Genomic DNA, 23,745 nt, shown 5'->3' on the forward strand with positions numbered 1-23,745 from the left:
AATTTCCACCATCTGCCATGGCTGGATTCGAATCTGAGTCCCCAGAACATCAGCTGAGTTTTTGGATTAATAGTCTAGCGATAACAACACTAGGCTATCACCTCTCCTGATCATCAGCTTAAAATATATGATATTACGATCACTGTTGCCTAAATGTTCTGCTCCTTTATTGCATTTCTCATTATCAGATCCAATCGTGAATCTTTTCTTGCTCAATATTTTTACATATTAGGTTAGAAAGGAGTCCTGAACATATTGTAGAAATTCCTTTCCCTTTTCTCCTTTACTTAACTTTTCTGTCCAATTAATATCAGGGTAGCCAAAACCACCATGACTATTTTATTAATTCAATTTCCTAATCTGCCTGCATGTTTCTTCCTCCTCCTCCCCATAATGAGGTGGTCTACAGATTGCACCTAAGTGTAACTAATCCTTTAGCTTCTTTTAATTCTATCCATATAGATTCAATTTCTGTCTAACTGATAGATGCAGCCCTTCTTTCAATTGCAATTATTATCCCTAGAAAGTACAGCTACCCCATCTCCCCATTTTCTAAATATATTCTACCAATGTTTAGTTCCCATCCTAACTCTTCTATAGCCATTAGTCAGTAATCCTGGCTGAGTCTAGCTCCTCCCAATGCACGATTGCCTCTAGCACCCGTTTTATTACAAATAAAGTGTGTATTATTGTACAGTTATTTGAAATCATTTTTAAAAGGACTTTCTCTCACTTTGTTTAACCATCTGAAAGACAGCATGAGTTTCCTTTGGATGCACCAGCTCCTTTCCGAAGCCCAAAGATATGCTTGTTATGTGCATTGGCCATGCTAAATTTTCCTTCAGTGTACCCCAACAGGTGCCAGGGTGTGGCAACTAGGGGATTTTCACAGTAACTTCATTGCAGTGGTAATATAAGCCAACTTGTAGCACACTGATAAATAAACTTTAAACATTTTTGGACTCCTCTTATATAATTATGTTTCCTTGCTATCAATGTCCTTACTTTATTTGTTCCTCTGCTCTCCTGTTTACATTTAAACTGCTTACATTTCTTGTGGGTCCCCACCATCACATTGTTATTTTAAAACCTGTACTACCTTTGACATGGCACCATAGTGAAGGATGCCATTCGGGGCCGGTGGGGGGGGAGGGTGCAAGAGAGAGACACAGAGAGACACAGAGAGACACAGAGAGACACAGAGAGACACAGAGAGACACAGAGAGACACAGAGAGACACAGAGAGACACAGAGAGACACAGAGAGACACAGGTATGGAGGAATATGCAGTGGGAGGGAGAATCCAGTGGTTGTGTTCCATGCAGGTATTAATGACATAGGTAAGACTAGGAAAGAGACTCTGCATAAACAATATGAGGATCGACAAACTACATTAGAAAGCAAAACCTCAAAGGTAATAACCACTGGATTATCACCAGAATTACGTGCAAATTGGCACAGGATGAATAAGACTAGCGAGATGTACGTGTGGGTCAAAGGTCAGCGCAGGAGAAATGTGCTTGGATTCACGGGGCACTGGCAACAGTACTGGAGAATGTGGGAGCTGTACCATCAGAACAGTCTAGACTTGAACTGTGCTGAGGCCAGTGTTGTAGTGAGTCATATAACCAAAGAAATAAAGAGGATTTAAACCAGTTGGATGGGGGCAGGGAAGGGATCATGTAGGAGTAGATTGAGTAAATTATAGGGAAATGACAAGGCAATGAGGGACAGCAATTGCAAACCTGAGCGTGCCAGCAAATAGAGCCAGAATTGACAAAAACAGTAAAAAAAAATCACTGAATAAAGTTCTGTATCTGAATGCCTGCAGCATTCACAATAAAATTGTTATGTCAAATAGAAATTTGTATATATGATCTGATAGCCATTACAGAGAAGTGGCTACAAGGAAACCAAAGCAGAACCTGAATATTCAAAATTGTGTGAACATAAGAACATAAGAAATAGGAGCAGGAGTAGGCCATCTAGCCCTTCAAGCCTGCCCCGCCATTCAATAAGATCATTGCTGATCTGAAGTGGATCAGTTCCATTTTCCCGCTTTCTCTCCAAAATCCTTAATTCCCCTGTCCATCAAAAACCTATCTACCCGTGACTTAAATATATTCAGCGAGGTAGCCTCCACCACTTCAAAGGGCAGAGAATTCCAGAGATTCACCACCCTTTGAGTGAAGAAGTTCCTCTTCAACTCTGATCTAAACTGCACGCCCCCCTTATCTTGAGGCTGTGCCCTCTAGTCCTGCTATCCTTTCTAAGCAGGAAGAATGTCTCTACCTCTCCCCTATCCACCCCCTTCATTATCTTACACATCTCTATAAGATCCCCCCTCATCCTTCTAAACTCTAACGACTACAGACCTAGTCTATTTAGTCTCTCTTCATAGTCCAACCCCCTCATCTCCGGTATCAGCCTAGTGAACCTCTCTGCACTCCCTCCAAGGCCAAAATATCCTTGCGCAAGTGCGGTGACCAAAACTACACACAGTACTCCAGCTGCGGCCTCCCCAGTGCCCTGTACAGTTGCAGCAAGACCTCCCTACTTTTATATTCTATCCCCCTTGCTATAAAGGCCAGCATTCCATTCGCCATCTTGATCACCTGCTGCACCTGCAGACTGGGTTTTTGCGACTCATGCACAAGGACCCCTGGGTCCCTCTGCACCGTAGCATGCTGCAGCTTTTCGCCTTTTAAATAATAATCCCTCCTACTATTATTTCTGCCGAAATGGATAACCTCACACTTGCTAACATTATACTCCATCTGCCAGGTCCTCGCCCACTCGCTCAGCCTATCCAGATCTCTCTGTAGACTTTCCACACCCTCCATGCAATTTACTTTTCCACTCATCTTCGTGTCATCAGCAAACTTCGTCACCCTACACTCAGCCCCCTCCTCCAGATCATCTATATAAATGGTAAATAATTGAGGCCCCAGCACCGATCCCTGCTGCACTCCACTAGTCACCAACCGCCAACCAGAATAGCACCCATTGATACCAACTCTGCTTCCTATTAGACAGCCAATCCTCTATCCACGCTAACACCTTACCCCCAACTCCGTGCACCCTAGCCTTCTGTAGTAACCTTTTGAGAGGCACCTTATCAAACGCCTTTTGGAAATCTAAAAACACCACATCCACCGGTTCCCCTCTGCCTACTGCACTAGTCACATCCTCATAGAAATCCAATAAATTCATCAAACACGACTTCCCTTAAACGAATCCGTGATGCGTCTGCACGATCAAACCATTCTTTTCTAGGTGCCTCGCTATTTCTTCTCTGCTGATGGATCCTAGCATTTTTCCAACTACAGATGTTAAACTAATCGGCCTATAATTCCCTGCCTTTTGTCTGCTACCTTTTTAAAATAGCGACGTAACATTAGCCGTTTTCCAATCTTCCGGCACTTCCCTGGAGTCCAGCGAATTTTGATAAATTACTAAGGCACCCACTATCACCTCTGCCATTTCTTTCAGCACCCTGGGATGCATTCCATCTGGTCCTGGGGACTTGTCCACCTTTTGTCCCATTAGTGTAGTGTGACCTTCAGGAAGGACAGGGGGCCAAGAAAGATGGTGGATTAGCTCGTTGATTAAAGAGGGCAGCAGTACTATAGCAAGAGAGGATTTTAGATCTAAAGATCAAGACATACAATCCATTTGGGCGAAACTAAGAAACATCAAGGGCAGAAAACATTGGTGATAGTAACAGGGTAATACAGTAACCAAGGAGATTTCAATATACATACAGACTGGATAAATCCATTTGATAATCATGTTGTAGAGAATAAATGCAAAATGGTTTTGTCTTTGATGTCTCAGAGTGGTTGCAGGACACTCTGAATGGGGAGGGTGAATAGCCAGTGGCTGTGGTACACATTGGGACAAATGACAGAACTAAAAAAGGGATGAGGGCCTAAAAGCTAAATATAGGGAACTAGGAAGCAAGTTGAAAAGTAGGACCTCAAAGGTCTCAGGATTACTACCAGCATCATGTGCTAGTCAGAGTAGAAAAGAGTGGGATATATTGGATGAATACATGGCTGAAAATACAGTGCAAGACGGAGATTTTCAGATTCCTGGGGCATCAGGGCCGTATGCGGGGGAGATGGGACCTGCACTAACTGGACAGGTTACATCGGGGCGTGCGGTTAGGGAGGGTTTAAACTAACATGGCAAGGATGGGAATCTATGTGGTGATTCAGAGCAGGGGGAAATCAAAAATAAGAGAAAAAGACAGCAAGGGGAAGAACAGAAGTGTTAGGCAGAGAAATCAAGGGCCAGAATCAAATCAGAACACAGTAAAAAATATAGTAGCAAGGGGACTTAGTCAGGAGATAACGCTGTAGCTTTATAAGACCTGTCCGAGTACTGTGCTCAATTCTGCTCGCCTCATTACAGGAGGGATGTGGAAGCTATTGAAAGGGTGCAGAGGAGATTTACAAGGATGTTGCCTGGATTGGGTGGCATGCCTTATGAGGATAGGTTGAGGGAGCTCGGTCTTTTCTCCTTAGAGAGAGACGAAGGATGACAGGTGACCTGATAGAAGCGTATAAGATGTTGAGAGGTATTGATCTGGTGGATTCTCAGAGGCTTTTTCTCAGGGCTGGAATGGTTGCTACAAGAGGACACAGATTTAAGGTGCTGGGGAGTAGGTACAGAGGAGATATCAGGGGTAAGTTTTTCACTCAGAGGGTAGTGGGTAAGTGGAATCGGCTGCCATCGGTGGTGGTAGAGGCAAATTCAATAGGGTCTTTTAAGAGACTTCTGGATGAGTACATGGGACTTAATAGAATTGAGGGTTATAGGTAAGCCTAGTAGGTAGGGATATCATCAGCGCAACTTGTGGGCCGAAGGGCCTGTTTGTGCTGTAGTTTTTCTATGCTCTATGTTCTATGGGATAAGGAACGTTAAAAGGCTCATCTTAAGGTTTTGGACCCAAATGCTTGGAGCATTCAAATCAAAAAGGATGAATTAGTCGCATAGCTAAATGTAAAGGGGTATGATATAGTTAGCATTACCATAACACATAGGATCAGAATTAGACCATTTGGCCCATCAAGTCCAATCCGCCATTCAATTATGGCTGATATGATTCTCATCCCCATTCCTCTGCCTTCTCCCCATAAACCTTGATCCCCATATTGATCAAGAACCTATCTCCATCTTAAAGACACTCAATGACCTGGCCTCCACAGCCCTCAGTGACAAAGGATTCCACAGATTCACCACCCGCTAGCTGAAGAACTTCTTTCTCATCTCAGTTTTAAAGGAGATGTGGCTCCAAGTTGACCAAGGATGGGAACTAAACACTGGGGGCTATTTAGTGTTTACAAAGGGACAGACAGAAAGGAAAAGATGAAGGACTTGCGTTGTTGATCGATGATATTGATACAATATTGAGGAAAGATATTAACAGTGTAGCATCTGTAGTGGTCAAGTTAAGAAACATGAAAGGGCAAAAAACATTTATGGGTGTGATATACAGACCAAACTGTAGTGGTAATGTTGGGAATAGCATTAGTCAACAAATCAGAAATACATGTGTTAAGGGAACATCTGTGATTATGGCTGACTTTAATCAGCATATAGTTTGGGCGAGTCAAATTAGTCACAGTACAACAGTGAAGGAATATCTGGAGTGTAGACGGGGTGGTTTTCCAGACCAGTATGTTGGGAACAGTCCAGCTTGGAATGAGTATTTTGCAATGAGAAAAGAGTAGTTGGTAATCTAGTTGGCACAAATGACCATAATATGTTAGAATTCTTTATCAAGGTGGATTTTGAGGTAGTTGATTCTTGAGACCACGGTCTTGAATCTCAATAAAGGTCACTATAATAATACGAGGCATTAGTAGGCTATGATGGACTGGGAAACATTACTGAACGGAAGAACAGTGGACAGGCATTCAAGAAACAATTGGGTGAACTTCAAAAGTTGTTAATTCCTATTTGGCACATAAGTGGAAAGGGAACTGTGGCCAAACAATAGCTTACACGGGAAATTAGAGATTGCATGTTTCCTCCATGATCATCCTCAACACTGATGCCCCATCAGGCTGTGTTCTCAGCCCCCTACTATACTCCTTTTACACCAATGACTTGCGGCCAAATTCCCCTCCAATTTGATTTTCAAGTTTGCTGACAACACCACCGTAGTGGGTCATATCTCAAAACTTTAATCATATTTTAATAATTTAAATTAATACCTCAGAGGTTCCTTTACTCCAGCTTAGATGAAGCAACTGACCTTGGAGGAATACTTGTAAATGTTGCTGTTCCTGTACAGCTGCTACCCTCAGACTTTTAGGTGGTAGAGATTGCAGGTTTGGAGATGCTCTCAAAGGAGCCTCATTTTAATGACAAGACAGAGTACAGGAATGAGATAGAGAATCTGGTAAATTGGTGCGGCAACAATAATCTCTCCCTCAACGTCAACAAAACAAAGGAGATTTTCATCAACTTCAGGAAGTGTAAAAGAGAACATGCACCTGTCTATATCAATGGGAAAGAAGTAGAAAGAGTCAAGAGCTTCAAGTTTTTAGATGTTCAGATCACCCACATCTTTTCCTGTCTCCCCATGCCAACACTATAGTTAAGAAAGCCCAAGAACACCTTTACTTTCTCAGAAGACTAAGGAAATTTGGCACATAAGCTACAACTCTCACCAACTTCTACAGGTGCACCATAGAAAGCATTCTTACTGGTTGTATCACAGTTTGGTATGAATCCTGCTTTGCCCAAGACTGCAAGGAACTACAAAAGGTCGTGAATGTAGCCCAATGCATCACGCAAACCAGCCTTCCACCCATTGCCTCACTTCCAGCTGCCTCAGCAAAGCAGCCAGCATAATTAAGGACACCAAGCACGCTGGACATTCTCTTTTCCACCTTCTTCCTTCAGGAAAAAGATACAAAAGTATGAGGTCAACGCACCCCTCCCTGGTGCGCTCAATGCAATTCTATGCCTGTTTTGAGCAAGAGGTCAGCAAGAGCATGCCCTCCACCTGGGAAGCATTGAATGAACCTGTATTTGGGGTCACCATTGCAGATGTCAGAGCAGTTTTCTTGAAGCACCCCACAGAAAGCTACTGGCCCAGATGGGGTACCCAGACGTGCACTCAGATCCTGTGTGAATCAGCTGGCAGAGGTATTTACAGACATCTTCATGCTCTCTCTACAACAATCTGAGATCCCTATCTGCTTCAAGATGATGACCATCATCCTGGTACCTAAGAAAAACCATGCAGCATGCCTTAATGACTATTGGCCTGTGGCTCTGACATCCATCATTACGAAGTGTTTCGAAAGGTTAGTCATGGCACGAATCAATTCCAGCCTCCTGGACTACCTGATCCACAACAGTTTGCCTACTGCCACAAAAGGTCCACAGCAGATGCCATCTCCATGGTCCATCTAGATAACAAGGACACCTATGCCAGACTCCTATTTATTGACTACAGCTCACCCTTCAACACTATTATTCCCACAAAACTTATCTCCAAACTCCATGGTTTGGGCCTCGGCATCTCCCTCTGCGACTGGATCCTGAACTGCATAGCTCTCAGACCACAATCAGTAAGGATAGGCAACAACACATCCACTATCATCCTCAACATTTTTGCCCCACAAGGCTGTGTTCTCAGCCCCCTACTATACTCCTTATACACCTATGACTGTGCGGCCAAATTGCCCTCCAATTTGATATTCAAGTTTGCTGATACACCACCGTGGTGGGTCGGATCTCAAACAACAACAACAGCGTAGTATTACAGGAACGAGAGAAAGAATCTGGTGAACTGGTGCAGCAACAATAATCTCTCCTTCAACGTGAGCAAAATGAAGGAAATTGTCATTGACTTCAGGAAACAAAGGAGAACATGCACCTGTCTACATCAATGGGGATGAAGTAGGAAGGGTTGAGAGCTTCAGGTTTTTAGGTTTCCAGATCACCAACCTGGCCTGGTCCCCCTATGTCAGCACTATAGTTAAGAAAGCCCACCAACGCCTCTATTTTCTCAGAAGACTAAGGAAATTTGGCATGTCAGCTACAACTCTCACCTTTTACAGATGCACCATAGAAAGCATTCTTTCTGGTTGTATCAGAGCTTGGTATGACTCCTGCTCTGCCCGAGATGGCAAGGAACTACAAAAGGTTGTGAATGTAGCCCAAACCATCACGCAAACCAGCCTCCCATCCACTGACTCTGTCTACACCTCCCACAGCCTCAAAGCAGCCAGCATAATTAAGACCACAGGCACCCCGGACATTCTCTCTTCCATCCTTTTCCTTCGAGAATAAGATACAAAAGTCTGAGGTCACATACCAACTGACTCAAGAACAGCTTCTTCCCTGCTGCTGTCAGACTTTTGAAGTGACTTATCTTGCATTAAATTGATCTTTCTCTACACCCGAGCTATGATTGTAACACTACATTCTGCACTCTCTCATTTCCTTCTCTAAGAAGAGTATGTTTTGTCTGTACAGCATGCAAGAAACAATACTTTTCACTGTACTTAACACGTGACAATAATAAATCAAATACTAATTGGCAGAGAAAAAGCAATAAACCTGACGTTTGGGAGCAGTTTAAAATTCAACAAATATGGATCAAGGGATTGATTAAGAAGGAGAAAATAGAGTATCAAAGTAATTTGAAGAACTACCATGATCACAATGAATGGCGGGGCAGACTCAAAGGGTCAAATGGCTCATTTCTATGCATATTTTTTAAAGCTATACGTTGGAGGAACCAACTGTGAAATGGGCTACTCTTGTGCAATAAAAGAAGGACCAACTAATAATCTTGTTGCAAAGGAACCTGTAGGAAAGAGTGACCATGATATTACGAATTTTACATTAAGTTTGAAAGTATTGTAGTTCAATCACTAATAATGCTTCAATTGCTCATCTAAAATGTTGATAGAGTTTCCACCTCCAATACTCTTTCAGACAGTGAGTTCCAGATACCCACCCACCTCTGGGTGAAAAGAATTTCCCTCTAAGTCTCCTGCCTCTTGCCATAAATCTATACCCTCTGGTCATTTACCCTCATGTCAAAAGGAGAAAGATCCTTCCTATCCACATCTCTTAATTTTGCACACCCCGATGAGATCCCACCTCATAGCCTTCCCTACTCTAAGGGAAACAACCCCAGTTTAACCAGCCTCATTTCATTGCTGAAATGCTCCAGCCCAGGTAACATCCTGGCGAAATTCCTCTGTACCTTTCTAGTTCAATCACATCCTTCCTATAATGTGGTGACTAGAACAGCTGTGGCCTAACAAGCATTTTATCCAGCTCCGGCATAACCTCACTGCTCTTATATTCTGTACCTTGGCTAATAAAGGCATGTATTCCATATGCCTTATTAACCACCCGTCCTGCTGTCTTTGGGGATCTATGGACATGCACGCCAAGGTTCTTTTAGTCCTCGGTCCTACCGTTCATTGTGTATTCACTTGTCTTGTTAGTCCTTCCAAAATGCATCACCTCACAGTTTTCAGAGTTAAGTTCTACTTTCCACTATTCTCCCATCTGACCAGACAGGGTACATAATCCTGTAATCTCAGGCTTTCCTTCTCACTATTTATCACATCCCTAATTTTCATGTCATTTGTGAACTTATTGATCATACCTCCTACTTTCACATTAAGATCATTAATATACACTACAGACAGCAAGAGACCAACACTGAACACCACTGCACAGACTTCCAGTAATAAAAACAACCTTTGACCATCACTGACTGCCTCCTGTCACTAAGCCCATTTCGGATCCAATTTTCCAAATTGCACAGATCTCAAGGGCACTTACCTTCTTGACCAGTCTCCCATGTGGGACCTTGTTAGCAGTCTTACTCTAGTCTGTATAAACTGCATCACACTGCTTTCATCTGCACACCTAGTCATCTCCCCAAAAAATTCTATCTAAAACTTTTATTAATCCTTGCCTCTTCATTAGCTGTCCTCTGATTTTTTTTTGCAATAATTTCCCTACCGCTGATATTAGATTCACTGAACTGTAATTACCTGGTTTATCCCTACTTCCTCCTTGAACAACAGTATCACATTAGCTGTCCTCCATAGAGTCATAGGGGTTTGCAGCATGGAAACAGGCCCTTCCTCCCAACTTGTCCATGTCACCTTTTTTTTAAAAAGAGCCCCAAAATTAATCCCAACTGCCCGCATTTGGCCCATATCCCTCTATATCCATCATACCCATGTAACTATTTAAATGTTTTTAAAAGACAAAATTGTACCCACCTCTACCACCACTTCTGGCAGCTTGTTCCAGATGCTCAACACCCTGCATGTGAAATAATTGCTATCTCTCCCCTCTCACCTTAAACCTATGCCCTCTAGTTTTAGGCTCCCCTACCTTTGGGAAAAGATATCGACTATCTAGCTGGTCTATTCCCCTCATTATTTAATAGACTTCTATAGATCACCCCTCAGCCTCCTATGCTCCAGACAAAAAAAGTCCCAGTGGATCCAGCCTCTCCTTATAACTCAATCCATCAAGTGCTACTAGCATCCTAGTAAATCTTTTCTGCACTCTAATTTAATAATATTCTATAATAGGATGACCAGAATTGCACACAGTATTCCCAGTGTGGCCACACCAGTGTCTTGTACAATTGCAACAAGATATCTCAACTCTTGTATTCAATGTTCTGACCAAAGAAACCAAGCATGCCGAATGCCTTCTTCACCATTCTGTCCACCTGTGACTCCACTTTCAAGGAGCTATGAACACACACCCCTCCATCTCTTTGTTCTGTAACTCTCCCCAATGCCCTACCACGAACTGATTAAGTCCTGTCCTGGTTCAATCTACCAAAATGCATACCCTCACATTTGTCTAAATTAAACTCCATCTGCCATTCATCAGCCCACTAGCCCAATTGATCAAGATCCCATTGCAATTGGAGATAACCTTCTTCACTGTCCACTACGCCACCAATCTTCATGTCATCTACAAACTTACTACCCATGCCTCCTATATTCTCTTCCAAATCATTAATGTAAGTGACAAATAACAGTGGACACAGCACTGATCCCTGAGGCACACCACTGGTCACAGGCCTCCAGTTTGAAAAACAGTTCTCTACAAGCACCTTTGGGCTTCTGTCAATAACCTACCATGCAGTACCTTGTCAAAGGCCTTGCTAAAGTCCATGTAGATAATATTAACTGCACTACCTTCACCTACCTCCTTGGTTATCCCTTCAAAAAACTCAATCAAATTTGTGAGACATGATTTTCCACTCACAAAGCCATGTTGGCTGTCCCTAATCAGTCCTTGCATCTCTAAATGCCTGTAGATCCTGTCTCTCAGAATACCTTCCAACAATTTACCCACCACAGATGTAAGGCCCACTGGCCTGTAGTTCACAGACCCTGCAGCCCTTTTTAAATAAAGGCACATTTGCCATGCTCCAGTCCTCTGGCACCTCTCCTGTGGCCAGAAAGGACTTGAAAAAATTGCGTCAGAACCCCAGCAATTTCTCTCTTGCCTCACACAGCAGCCTTGGATACATCTCATCTGGGCTTAGGGATTTATTCGTTTTTAATCCACTAAAACTGCTAACACCTCCTCCCTTCTAATGCTAATTTGCTCATTTATATCACAGCCCCCCTCTGATTTCTACACCTAGATTCACCCTTTTCTATAGTGAACACAGATACAAAAAATTAATTAAAAACCTCACCTATGCTTTCCAACTCCACACACAGATTGCCACTTAAGTCCCAAATGGGTCCTACTCTTTCCCAGGTTACCTCTTGTCCCTAATATGCATATAAAACACCTTAGGATTTTCATAAAACAGAGTGGCAGAGGCTGTGGGGCAGAGGCAAGATAAAGTTGAAAAAAAAGTTGAAAATGATGAGGAAAAGAGGGAGGAAGTGAGAGAAATTGAGATTTACTTCACAGATCAGCAGATGATACTCATTGGGGATTTACAAACACCTGTCTAAAAGCAATTTCCCTCACAACAGTAAACAACATTTAATTACCTCAAATCTGCTCAAGAGCAACAATGTTGGAATCGACCTTGGATATGCCTGTTTATAGAATTGAGATTTCAAGGTTATAGCAGCAAATTAGTTAGACATGATCCTAACTAGAAGACCATAGTATTACGTCATTCTCTAAGCTTAAAATATATCCTGCAGTTTCCCCAGCAGTGCCGAATTGACTTAACTGACGATTCACTCACCAACTGAATTAGTGAATTGAAGTCCACAAATAAATATTTAACCTATACCTCAAAGTGTGTGTCATTTATCATTGCACAGGGACAGTTTTAAAGGTTGAGGAATTGCTGAAGCAGTGTGTAGCCACACTAACTACATTAAAGATTCATATGAAATTTGTTACACGGTGTATACTATTTTTCTCATGAGAGAAATGCTTTACAAAAAATATTGCCGCACAGCAATCACGCATTTGCTTTCTAATAAGGTGGAGTGAATTTTCTCTACAATCAAAACTCATGAAACTTCAGTTAGTCGTTTTTAATGGTATACTGAAGGCATAAGCAGGCTTTTCTTTGAACCAAATGGTAGAATCTTAGAGTTCTTGTAATTTAATTCATTTACTACAGCCCATGGAAGGGCTAATGATGTGTGAATCTGAATCAGATGCCAATTTAGAAGGGCTTGCAAGCTGGGAAATAACTCACCTTGATCCTCAAAAGTGCACTAATTGCTGCAACAGGAGCGGGAAATTACGTTATTTTTCAAGTGGCGCCAATACAAGGCACGTAAATGGGGTAAATTAAACTACCAAGGAATTACTTATTTAAGGACCTCATTTTTAATAACGGTAGCATTTTATTAATGGTCTTTTCAATATATTATTCCTACAAGATTTTATCATCATCATCTCTGGGACAACCTGCATCTAACACAATGTACATGCAGCAATACTGTCAATGAAACAAGAGGTCACATGTCTGGTTACTGTCCCTATGTCAAAAATGCTTGAATAGGGCCAAGGATAGCCATTTGTTCAAGACAGGTCTTGATATGCAACGACAAAAATGTAGCTGTCATTGACATAATTATTATTTTAAAAATTCATCCGTGGGACATGGGCTTCGCTGGCTGGCCATCACTTATTGTCCATCCTTAGTCACCCGAGGGTAGTTGAGAGTCATCCACATTGCTGTGGCTCTGGAGTCCCATGTAGGCCAGACCAAGTAAGGAAGGCAGATTTTTTTCCCTAAAGGACATTAATGAACCAGATGGGTTTTTCCGACAATGGTTTCACGATGATCAGTAGATTCTTAATTCCGGATTTAAAAAAAAATTCAATTCCACCATCTACCTTGGCGGGCTTCAACCTGGGTCCCCTGAACATTACCTAGCTGCACTTCTGAGTTAATAATCTAGTGATAATACCACCATGCTATCACCTCCCAATATGGCTCATTACGAGGACAACAAACAATTCCCTGGAAAAATCCTGGAATGAGAAGATCAAGAAATACAGCATATAAGAGGGAAAGTCAGAGTTAACCAAATGCCACCATGTTAAATTATAAAAGCTGCGCAAAAGTCTTGGAATCATTCTAAATCAAATGCATTCTAGAGAGTAATAGTGATGGCAATGTTGTGGTTTGGGAAGAGTTACCAGACATCAGTTAATTGTACACGAAGGTCCCAAAGCGGACCCACAATTTTGCTTCTTTGTCCACTTTTAATAAATAAATGACAGCCAACAATAAACCTGTCAGTTGCCTTAGGTTCAGCCATGAAACAAACTTTAATTTAAACAGAAATACCTGTCAACAGCTATCACCTACCGTTGCAAAAAAAAGCTTTGCTTCAAAGATGAAAATTGAAAAACATCTGCCACTGCACCTTGACAGCAAAACTTTTCCATTTTCAACTTTCTTTCTCACATCTATCACATATTTCAGTATTACAAAGTTACTTTCAGCAACTACTCAACCACAAGCTGCTTTCACAAATTTGAGAGCAGTTCACTACCACCTGACTATTATGAGAATGCTTTGACACCACCTCCTCACTTATTATTTTTCTCACTTATCCATATTCATTCAGGGAGTGACAACTCAAGTGCACTGTTGTAAGCTCAATGATGCGGCCTTTCACAATTTCCATAATATTATAAATTAAATTCAGAACCGTGTAGAATTTGGAGGAGCATGATGGCACAGTGGTTAGCACTGCTGCCTCACAGCGCCAGGGACCTGGGTTTGATTCCTGTCTGTGTGGAGTCTGCATGTTCTCCCCGTTTCTGTGTGGGTTTCCTCCAGGTGCTCTGGTTTCCTCCCATTTTCTGAGACGTGCTGGTTAGGTGCATTGACCCAAACAGGCACTGGAGTGTGGCGACTAGGGGAATTTCACATTAATTAGCTTTAATTAGGGTAAACTGGGAATGGGCAAGAAACTGATTGAAAAGTTGGAAGCAACAAGCACTTTTTAGAAGTGTTGAGAATGAAACAGTCTGCAGCAGTTCATTTCAGCAACCAAGTCACACCCTGGCCATTTTTTCAGTCAAGATGTGTGCCAACCTTGAGCTATTGTTGAAGTTTAATTTTGTCCTCCTCCACTGCTTTTTTACATCAAAAGTGAGTTGGGCAGGGGCTGGGGTTTGGGGTTTGGGGAAAAGAACACTGCAATGCCTGATGCTGTTCATAATTTACACAAACACCCTGGATTCAAAAACCTAGTCTCAAATGAAGCAATTGACATCAAATTTTCCAAATTTAGTACAGAGTAATAGCCCAGGTTAACCTCATCAGTTCCAAGATGAAAAGAAGGGAATTGGAATCAAAAGAGGTAGCTCGTAAGTCACAGTATGAATAGGACAAGATTTGTAAGTTAACAGGACAATGTCTTTATCTGCATTAAATTTCTTATGACAAAGTGCCACACACATAAGAAACCAGACAACATGGAACAACCAGACTCCATGGAAGGTGTTGAAAATACCAACAATCAAGCCAATGGTAGTCTAAGAATTTTAAGAAACATGATGCTCAAGAAGTGAAGAGCAATCAGTTAAACTAATATGCCATTAAACTACATAGCCAGAACAGTAGAATGTAAATCAAAGCAGTGCTTTCATTAGACCACATCTTGAATACTGAAGGCTGTGGAGAGAAGACAAATGACCTGGGTATGGGCTGTGAAAAAACTTGGGATTTTCAGTGTGGAAACACGACACTGGAAGTATGATCTATACAGAATGTTAAGGACATGGGAAAGTTAAGCTAGGATATTCAAAATAAATTGTGGTAACAGAATTCTAAAACACTGATCTGAACACCGATTTAAGTTAATCAGACTTTAGCTGTAGTTTCCATTTTCAAGCCTGTTTCAATTTTCCCGTCTGAAACCTATTTTATTTCCTCCAATTAATTTCTCGCATTTCTGCAAGCTTCCATGTTTTTTGACTTTTAGCACACCATTTATGGTGTGCTAAAAGTGACTATTTAGCGCACCATGAGAGGTGGCCCGATAGAGGTGTATAAGATGTTGAGAGATATTGATCGAGTGGATTCTAACAGGCTTTTTCCCAGGGCTGAAATGGCTGCCACAAAAAGACACAGGTTTAGGGTGCTGGGGAGTAGGTACAGAGGAGATGTCAGAGGTAAGTTTTTCACTCAGAGGGTCGTGCGTGCTTGGAATCGGTGACAGTATTTCAAAAAGTACTCATTGCTCTTCAGCTGTTTTGGGGTTTCAAGAGCAACTGGAAAATCCTATATAAATGCAAGGTCCATCTTTCTTAATGCTGCAATAAATGTAATTTAATAAAGTTACAAACCAGCTGACCTCTCAAAAAGATTAAAATATACTTTTTTGCAATTGCTCGTGTCTACGACTCTCCAGTTCATCACCGCAAACTTGGTTAGCCTTGCACTTTGGGTGCCTTTGTGGAACATGTAACCATGTCAACTTTGGACCACATTACAAATTTGTGCAGCCACACACTCCTTCCATTCATGTATAAACATGTATTCATGTATAACATATATTCATGTATTCCATTCCATTATAAACTTAGTAAAACATTAACACACACACTCACACTTAAGAAGCAGAGGCATTGTAAAGTTCTGCTTCATTTTCTAGTTTGATTCCTGAAAATAATTCCAACATCAGTCTTACTAAAATGCAAAATTACCTGAATGAAATCCACAATTCTTTTCCCCACTTGCAGTACACTTCATTTTAATGATGTACATCTGTTAAAAATAACAACCTTGACCATAACTCTAATTACTAGCCTCACATTTCAAAGATACACTGACTAAATGCATTAAGAACATAATAAGAACATAAGAAATAGGAGCAGGAGTAGGCCATCTAGCCCTTCGAGCCTGCCCCGCCATTCAATAAGATCATGGCTGATCTGTCGCTGCTCAGTTCCACTTTCCCGCCCTCTCCCCATAACCCTTAATCCCCTCTCTTATCAAAAACCCATCAACCCGCGTCTTAAAAATATTTAGCGAGGCAGCCTCCACCACTTCAACAGGCAGAGAATTCCAGAGATTCACCACCCTTTGAGTGAGGAAGTTCCTCCTCAACTCCGTTCTAAACCGCCCCCCTTTTATCTTGAGGCTGTGCCCCCCTGTCCTACTGTCTTTTTTGAGCGGGAAGAGTCTCTCCACCTCTATCCTATCCATCCCATTCATCATCTTATACGTCTCAATGAGATCTCCCCTCATTCTTCTAAACTCTAACGAGTACAAGCCCAGTTTATTCAGCCTCTCCTCATAGCTCAACCCCCTCAACTCCGGTATCAGCCTAGTAAACCTCCTCTGCACTCCCTCCAAGGCCAAAATATCTTTGCGCAGGTGCGGCGCCCAAAACTGCACACAGTACTCCAGCTGCGGCCTCACCAATGCCCTATACAGCTGCAGCAAGACCTCCCTACTTTTATATTCAATCCCCCTCGCTATGAAGGCCAGCATCCCATTTGCCTTCCTGACCACCTGCTGCACCTGCAAGCTGGGTTTTTGCGACTCATGCACAAGGACCCCGAGGTCCCTCTGCACTGTCGCCTGCTGCAGTTTTTCGCCACATAAGTAACAGTCCTTCCTACCAAAGTGGACCACCTCACACTTGCCAACATTAAATTCCATTTGCCATTTCCTGGCCCATTCGCCCAGCCTATCTAGATCCTTCTGCAGACTCTCCGCACAATTTGCCGTTCCCCCAATCTTGGTGTCATCAGCAAATTTCGACACCCTACACTCGGTTCCCTCCTCCAGATCATCTATATAAATGGTAAAAAGCTGAGGCCCCAGCACCGACCCCTGGGGCACTCCACTAGTCACCATCCGCCAATCCGAATAGCACCCGTTGACCCCCACTCTCTGCCTCCTATTTGACAACCAATCCTCTATCCACGCTAACACCCTACCCCCAACTCCATGTCCCTCGACCTTCTGCAATAACCTCTTGTGAGGTACTTTGTCAAACGCCTTCTGAAAATCTAGAAAGACCACATCCACCGGCTCTCCTCTATCCACCGCCCTAGACACATCCTCATAGAACTCCAGTAAATTTGTCAGACACGACTTCCCTTTCATGAAACCGTGCTGCGTCTGCTCTATCAAGCAATTCCCTTCAAGATGCCTCGCAATTTCCTCCTTAATGACAGATTCTAACATTTTACCTACCACAGACGTTAAACTAACCGGCCTATAATTCCCCGCCTTTTGCCTGGCACCCTTCTTAAACAACGGCGTAACATTAGCCGTTTTCCAATCATCCGGCACTTCCCCGGAATCCAGCGACGTCTGGAAAATAACCACCAAGGCATCAACTATCACCTCCGCCATTTCTTTCAGAACCCTCGGATGCATTCCATCCGGTCCTGGGGACTTGTCCACAATCAGCCCCTCCAGTCTGTCGAGCACCGCCTCTCTAGTAACAGTAATGTCATTAAGACCCTCCAGTCCTACCACCTTTCCATCACTAACACCCGGCAAATTATTCACGTCCTCCTCCGTGAAGACAGAAACAAAAAAGTTATTCAATACCTTAGCCATATCCCCATCCCCTACCACTAGGTCCCCTTTCTCATCCTCTAAAGGACCAACATTCACCCTAGCCAGCCTCTTCCTTTTTATATATTTATAAAAACTCTTGCTATCCTTTTTTATATTAAGCGCTAGCCCAGCTTAAACTGGCAGTCTTGAACAGGGAGCTGTGTCAAAGGTCGGATAGGGAGAAGAGAGAAATGCCAAGGGATTTCACTGAATTGCTGAACATTATTTTGTTAGAAATACTGTGGAAACTCTGCCTACGTTTTTGAATAAGGAAAATAATGAGAGACAGTTCCTTAGAGCACACAGTAGCTATTGGCAAAGCAGGAAGAGATAAAAGGACTTTGTCAGCTCCAGTGAATTCTAACATCAATTCTTCCAGAAAACACCAAAAATGAACGGAATCAGGGAATAGAGCCTATGATTACTTATTGGAATGTTAAGTGGCAAGTCACATTACTGGTTTTCCTGGGTTATCTGGTTCACAAAATTCCCCTTCAAAAGAAATCAATTTCGCTAAAGTTAACAAGTCAAAATTTGTTCAGGTTTTTAATCTGATCTGAATGCAGTGTTTGGGAAGGGAACAAGAACAGCCCATCAAGAGGAAAAGTAGGAAATGTAATCTTTCCTACTTAGAGACATAGAGGTTTATAGCATGGAAACAGGCCCTTCGGCCCACCTTGCTCATGCCACTGGACTATAAACTACATGGGACATGGATTCACAATTACTGGTCCTCACTGGCAATAATGGTGAGGCTACAAATGTTCACTGCTGTTGCTTTCAGCGTTGACTGCTCCTCCACAAGTTATGTTATAACATTAGCAAGTGACTCAGAATTGAAATATGCAAGCGGTGTGAAGTTGCTGTACTTATTCATGAGAAGGTATACCAGAAAATGCCTGGCTATTCAAGTGGAAATTAACTTTTAACAGCATGCCAAGTCTTAATCACTGCCAAGCAACTTCTCTTGCACCAAAAGTTAACTTCTGTAAGTCTGGATTTGAACTCCTCCAGCCATTGTTGGACATGTTATAAAGTGTTGCTTTGAAAATGTTTTCAAAAAGCCTTTTAACCCCAGCTTCCTTTCTCTCCCCATTTCACTTGAATTAATATTCTAACCTGCACTGCAAGAATTAGACACTATCATGCTGAGGATTCTTCAATCTGATTGGATGAGGAGATAGGCTGTCACTTGTCTGTTTCACAGGTCAAAGATGGCCTGCAGATACTCTGCTGTTTCAAGCCCCTGATGATCAGAAGCTGCTGCTAAAAAGCCTATAACACATCTGTGGTCAGTTACAAGTGTAATGAATGGCAAGAACTGTTTACTCAACATTGACCAGACAGAAAAAAAACAGGGTCAGAGCGTTTGTGCTCAAGATGACACAAAACTAAAGAACAGCCTGTCCTCAGGCTACAGACCTTTTCAAATAAAAGCACTTTCAACTGGAAGGACAGATAAAGGTAACAAAATGAGGCTGTGTTACTCTTACCATGGCAGCTGGTGCATTCCATGCTGTATTATTTTAATTGCAAGTGGAACATTTGTGTGAGAAATGGTGGCACAATGGTTAGGGCAGCACAGTGGCTAGCAGTGCTGCCTCAGCATCAGGACTAGGGTTCAATTCCAGCCTTGGGTCACTGTGTGGAGTTTGCACATTCTCCCCTTGTCTGTGTAGGTTTTCTCTGGGTGCTCCGGTTTTCTCCCACATCCAAGGATGTGCAGGTTAGGTTGATTGGCCATGATAAATTAACCCTAGCGTCAGGGGCTTAGGAGGATAAATATGTGGGGTTACGAGAATAGGGCCTGGATCAGATTGTGGTCCGTGCAAACTCAAAGGGATCAATGGCCTCCTTCTGCACTGCAGGGATTCTATGAAATCAGGAAGGCACCAAACTGTTTTGGCAGATAAAGCAAAGGAGAATCCAAAAACCTTCTACAAACACAAAGAGCAAAAGAGAGTAGGACTTCTTAAGAATGAACAAGGTCATCTATGTGCAGATCCACAAGAGATAGGCAAGATCCTAAGTGAATATTTCTCATCAGTATTTACTGTTGGGGGAATAAGTAGTGGTGTTTTGACGAATGGTGGATAATCCACAGAATCTGATGAAGTGCACCCAGGGAGGGGCGGGAGGAAATTGCAGGTTCCCTAGCAGAGATATCTGAATCATCAACAGCCACAGGTGAGGTGCCTGAAGATTGGAGGGTGGCAAATGTTGTGCCTTTGTTTAAGGGCTGTAGGGGAAAGCCTAGGAACTACTGGAGAGTCTAATAGCTATAGTAGGTAAGTTGTTAGAAGGTATTCTGAGAGACAGGATCTATAGGCATTTAGAGATACAAGGACTGATTTGGGACAGTCAGCATGGCTTTGAGAGGGGAAAATCATGTCTCATGAATTTGACTGAGTTTTTTGAAGGGGGTAATCAAGAAGGTAGATGGGGGCAGTGCAGTTGATGTTATCTACATGGACTTTAGCAAGGCCTTTGACAAGGTACCACAAAGTAGGTTGTTGCATTAGGTTAAATCTCATGGGATTCAGGGTGAGGTAGCCAATTGGATACAAAATTTGGCTTGATGACAGAAGATGGTTGTAAAAGATTAGTTTTCAAACTTTAGACCTGTGACCAGTGGTGTGTCTCAGGGATCAGTGCTGGGTCCACTGTTATTGGTCATTTATATTAATGATTTTGATGAGAATTTAGGAGACATGATTGGTAGGTTTGCAGCTGACACCAAGATTGGTGGCATAATGGACAGTGAAGAAAGTTATCCGTGATTACAACAGGACATTGATCAAATGAGCTAATGGGCTGATGAATGGCAGATAGAGTTTAACTGAGTAAGTCCTGCCCTGTTTTGATCTACCAAAATGCATCACCTCACATCAATCTCAATTAACGACAGGGCACAGGGGAGTTACAGAACAAAGAGATTTGGGGGTATAGGTTCACAGCTCCTTGAAAGTGGAATCACAGGTGGACAAGGTGGTGAAGAAGGCATTCGGTATGCTTGGTTTCATTGGTTAGATCATCGAATACAGGAGTTGGGACGTCTTGTTGAAGTTGTACAGGACATTGGTAAGGCCACAATTGGAATACTGTGTACAGTGCTGGTCAGCTTATTATAGAAAGAATATTATTAAGCTAGAAAGAGTGCGGAAAAGATTTACTAGGATGCTTCTGGGATTTGATGGCTTGAGTTATGAGAAGCTGGACAGACTGGGGTTTTTTCCTGGAGCATAGGAGGCTTGGGGTGATCTTTTAGAGGTCTATAGAACGAGAGGCATTGATCATCTAGATAGTCAACATCTATGTGCATTCTAGGACAAGAGTTCATAGTCTTAGGATAAGGGGTAACAAATTTAAAAGAGTTGAGGAGAAACTAATTTGGGAGAAGGATTGTGAATCTGTGAAATTTGCTACCCCAAAGTACAGTGGATGCTGGGACAGTGAATAAATTTGAGGAGTTGTACAGATTTTTAATTGGTTAGGGAGAGAAGGCAAGAAACTAGGGATGAGAAGCATGTCAGCCATTATTAAATGATGGAATGGAGTCAGTGGGCTGAATGGCCCAATTCAGCTCCTATATCTTATGAACTAACAAACTATCTTTTTCTAAAGGTAGGGGAGTCTAAAACTAGACAGCATAGGCTTAAGGGGAGGGAGGAGAGATACAAAAGGGTCCAGAGGGAATTTTTTTTTTGCACAGAGGGTGGTGAATGTCTGGAACGAACTGTAGTAGCAGAGGCAAGTGCAAATTTTGCCTTTTAAAAAGCATTTAGACTGTTACATGGTTTAGACGGGTATAGAGGGATATGGGCCAAGCACAGGAGTAGCTTAATGGTTAAAAAAGAGTGGCATGGATAAGTTGAGCCAAAGGGCCTGTTTTCATTCTGTAAACCTCCGATTTCATAATCACTGCCAATCTAATATCCCCAGCACTGGTGACAGGCTATTGACTGCATAATTTTTGATCCCTGGCAGAGCAGGATTGTTCTATGGAAGAGAGATTTAAGATAGAGTCTATATTCTCTAGAGTTTGGGAAAAATGAGAGGCGATCTCATTGAAAATTAAAAAATTCTGACAGGATTCAAAAGGGTTGATGCAGGAAGGTTTCCCTTGGTTGCAGGGTCTAGATGTGGAGATGCTGATGTTGGATTGGGGTAAACACAGTAAGAAGTCTGAAACACCAGGTTTAAATCCAACCAATTTATTTGATTCAAATAAATTGGTTGGACTTAAACCTGGTGTTGTCAGACTTCTTACTGCAGGGTCTAGAGCCAGGGGACACAGCCACAGAATAAACAGCAGGTCATCTAAGACCACAGTCCAAAATTCTGTTGATTAGGTGGATTGGCAATGTTAAATTGTCCATTAGTATCAGGGACTATCAGGATAAACAGATGGGGTTACGGGGATAGGGCCTGGGTGTTTTTGTTGTCACTGCAGGCTCAATGGGCCGAATGGCCCCCTTCTACACTGTAGGGCTTCATTTATTCTTTTTGTTTTATTGGTATCACAAGTAGTCTTACATTAGCATGGCAAATAAAGTTACTAGGAAAATCCCTACACCCCAGCACCTATCTGGGTACTCTGAGGGAGAATTTAGCATAGCTAATGCAGCTAACCAGCACATCTTTTGGATTGTGGAAGTAAACTGGAGCACCCAGAGAAAATCCATGCAGCTCTGGGGAGAATGTGCAGGCTCTGCACAGTCAGGGACCTAAAATGAGAACTGAATCCAGGTCCCTGGTGTTTTGCCTCTGTGCCACCCATGACTGTTTGTGACTGGAAAAGGAGGAATTTCTTCTTCTTTGGAGACTGATTTGCAGTTGAAACTCCAAAAAAAAAATCAATCTAAGATTCCACAAACTGTGCACCAACAAGCTCATTCTGCGAATCCAGATAAAGCTGAGGCACTAAGCATTACTTTATGTTCAAGTTAATTCAGTACGATGGCATTGGGTGCTGTTACATACATTGCTTCCTAACTTAAGCAATGTTATGCCATACCAACAGAGAAAATAAAATACTTTTGCTCTATGAAAAGAACATTTTTTTTGAGAAGAAATGCAAATAAAGTTTTTTTAAAGATGGCCAAAAAAAAATTGTACTGCTTAATGTTAAATGCCTTCTCAAAAACTGCACATCTTTATTAATACACCTTCCCCATTACATACATCAAATAAAACTTTTTCAAAAAGTGGATTCATCAGGTTAATACACGTATGTATGGAGAAGGGGCGGTTATATTTAGTGATTTGACCCCTATGTTTCATGTACTTCCTGGCGCGTTCTCTTCAGTTTCCCTTCCAGCCTCTGACACACACACATACACACTCAGTGAGGGAGAAGCAAAGGCGCCTCACCTCATCTACTGTCCGCTTGGGAAGGTGCAGGATCCCCAGCAGCAGTTTGAGCTTCACCGCCGACGAGAGGCCGTGAAAACACACGCAGATATTGTCCACAACGTCCTTAGTGAGCAGCGAGGCGATGCTGGGAGGCGCCCAGAGCTCGTCCGCCGAGCCGAGCTTGTTGTGCAGCCACAAGCCTGTGTCGCTCTCCCTCATGGACGCCATCTTGAAGAAGGAGATTTGAATGGACGGGCATTAACCGGGACGACTAAAGCCTGTGCGGCAGACCACGCCCCCTCGGCAGCAGGTCACGCCCACTCAGGGCAGACCACGCC

At 42.5% G+C, this 23,745-nt stretch overlaps 1 protein-coding gene across 1 annotated transcript in view; it reads right to left on the reverse strand.

The window, feature by feature from the left end:
• Positions 1-23,705, reverse strand: part of nelfa (negative elongation factor complex member A) — a 59,856-nt gene extending 36,151 nt beyond the window's left edge. The window contains exon 1 of the mRNA XM_080197412.1: positions 23,426-23,705. Coding sequence (XP_080053538.1) covers positions 23,426-23,635 — 210 coding nt within the window. The 5' untranslated portion in view covers positions 23,636-23,705. The remainder of the gene's footprint in view (positions 1-23,425) is intronic.
• Positions 23,706-23,745: the final 40 nt, after the last annotated feature.

Source organism: Carcharhinus amblyrhynchos, chromosome 1 (genome assembly GCF_965287045.1).
Source record: "Carcharhinus amblyrhynchos chromosome 1, sCarAmb.v2.hapA, whole genome shotgun sequence".
In the NCBI taxonomy this organism is placed as follows: domain Eukaryota; kingdom Metazoa; phylum Chordata; class Chondrichthyes; order Carcharhiniformes; family Carcharhinidae; genus Carcharhinus; species Carcharhinus amblyrhynchos.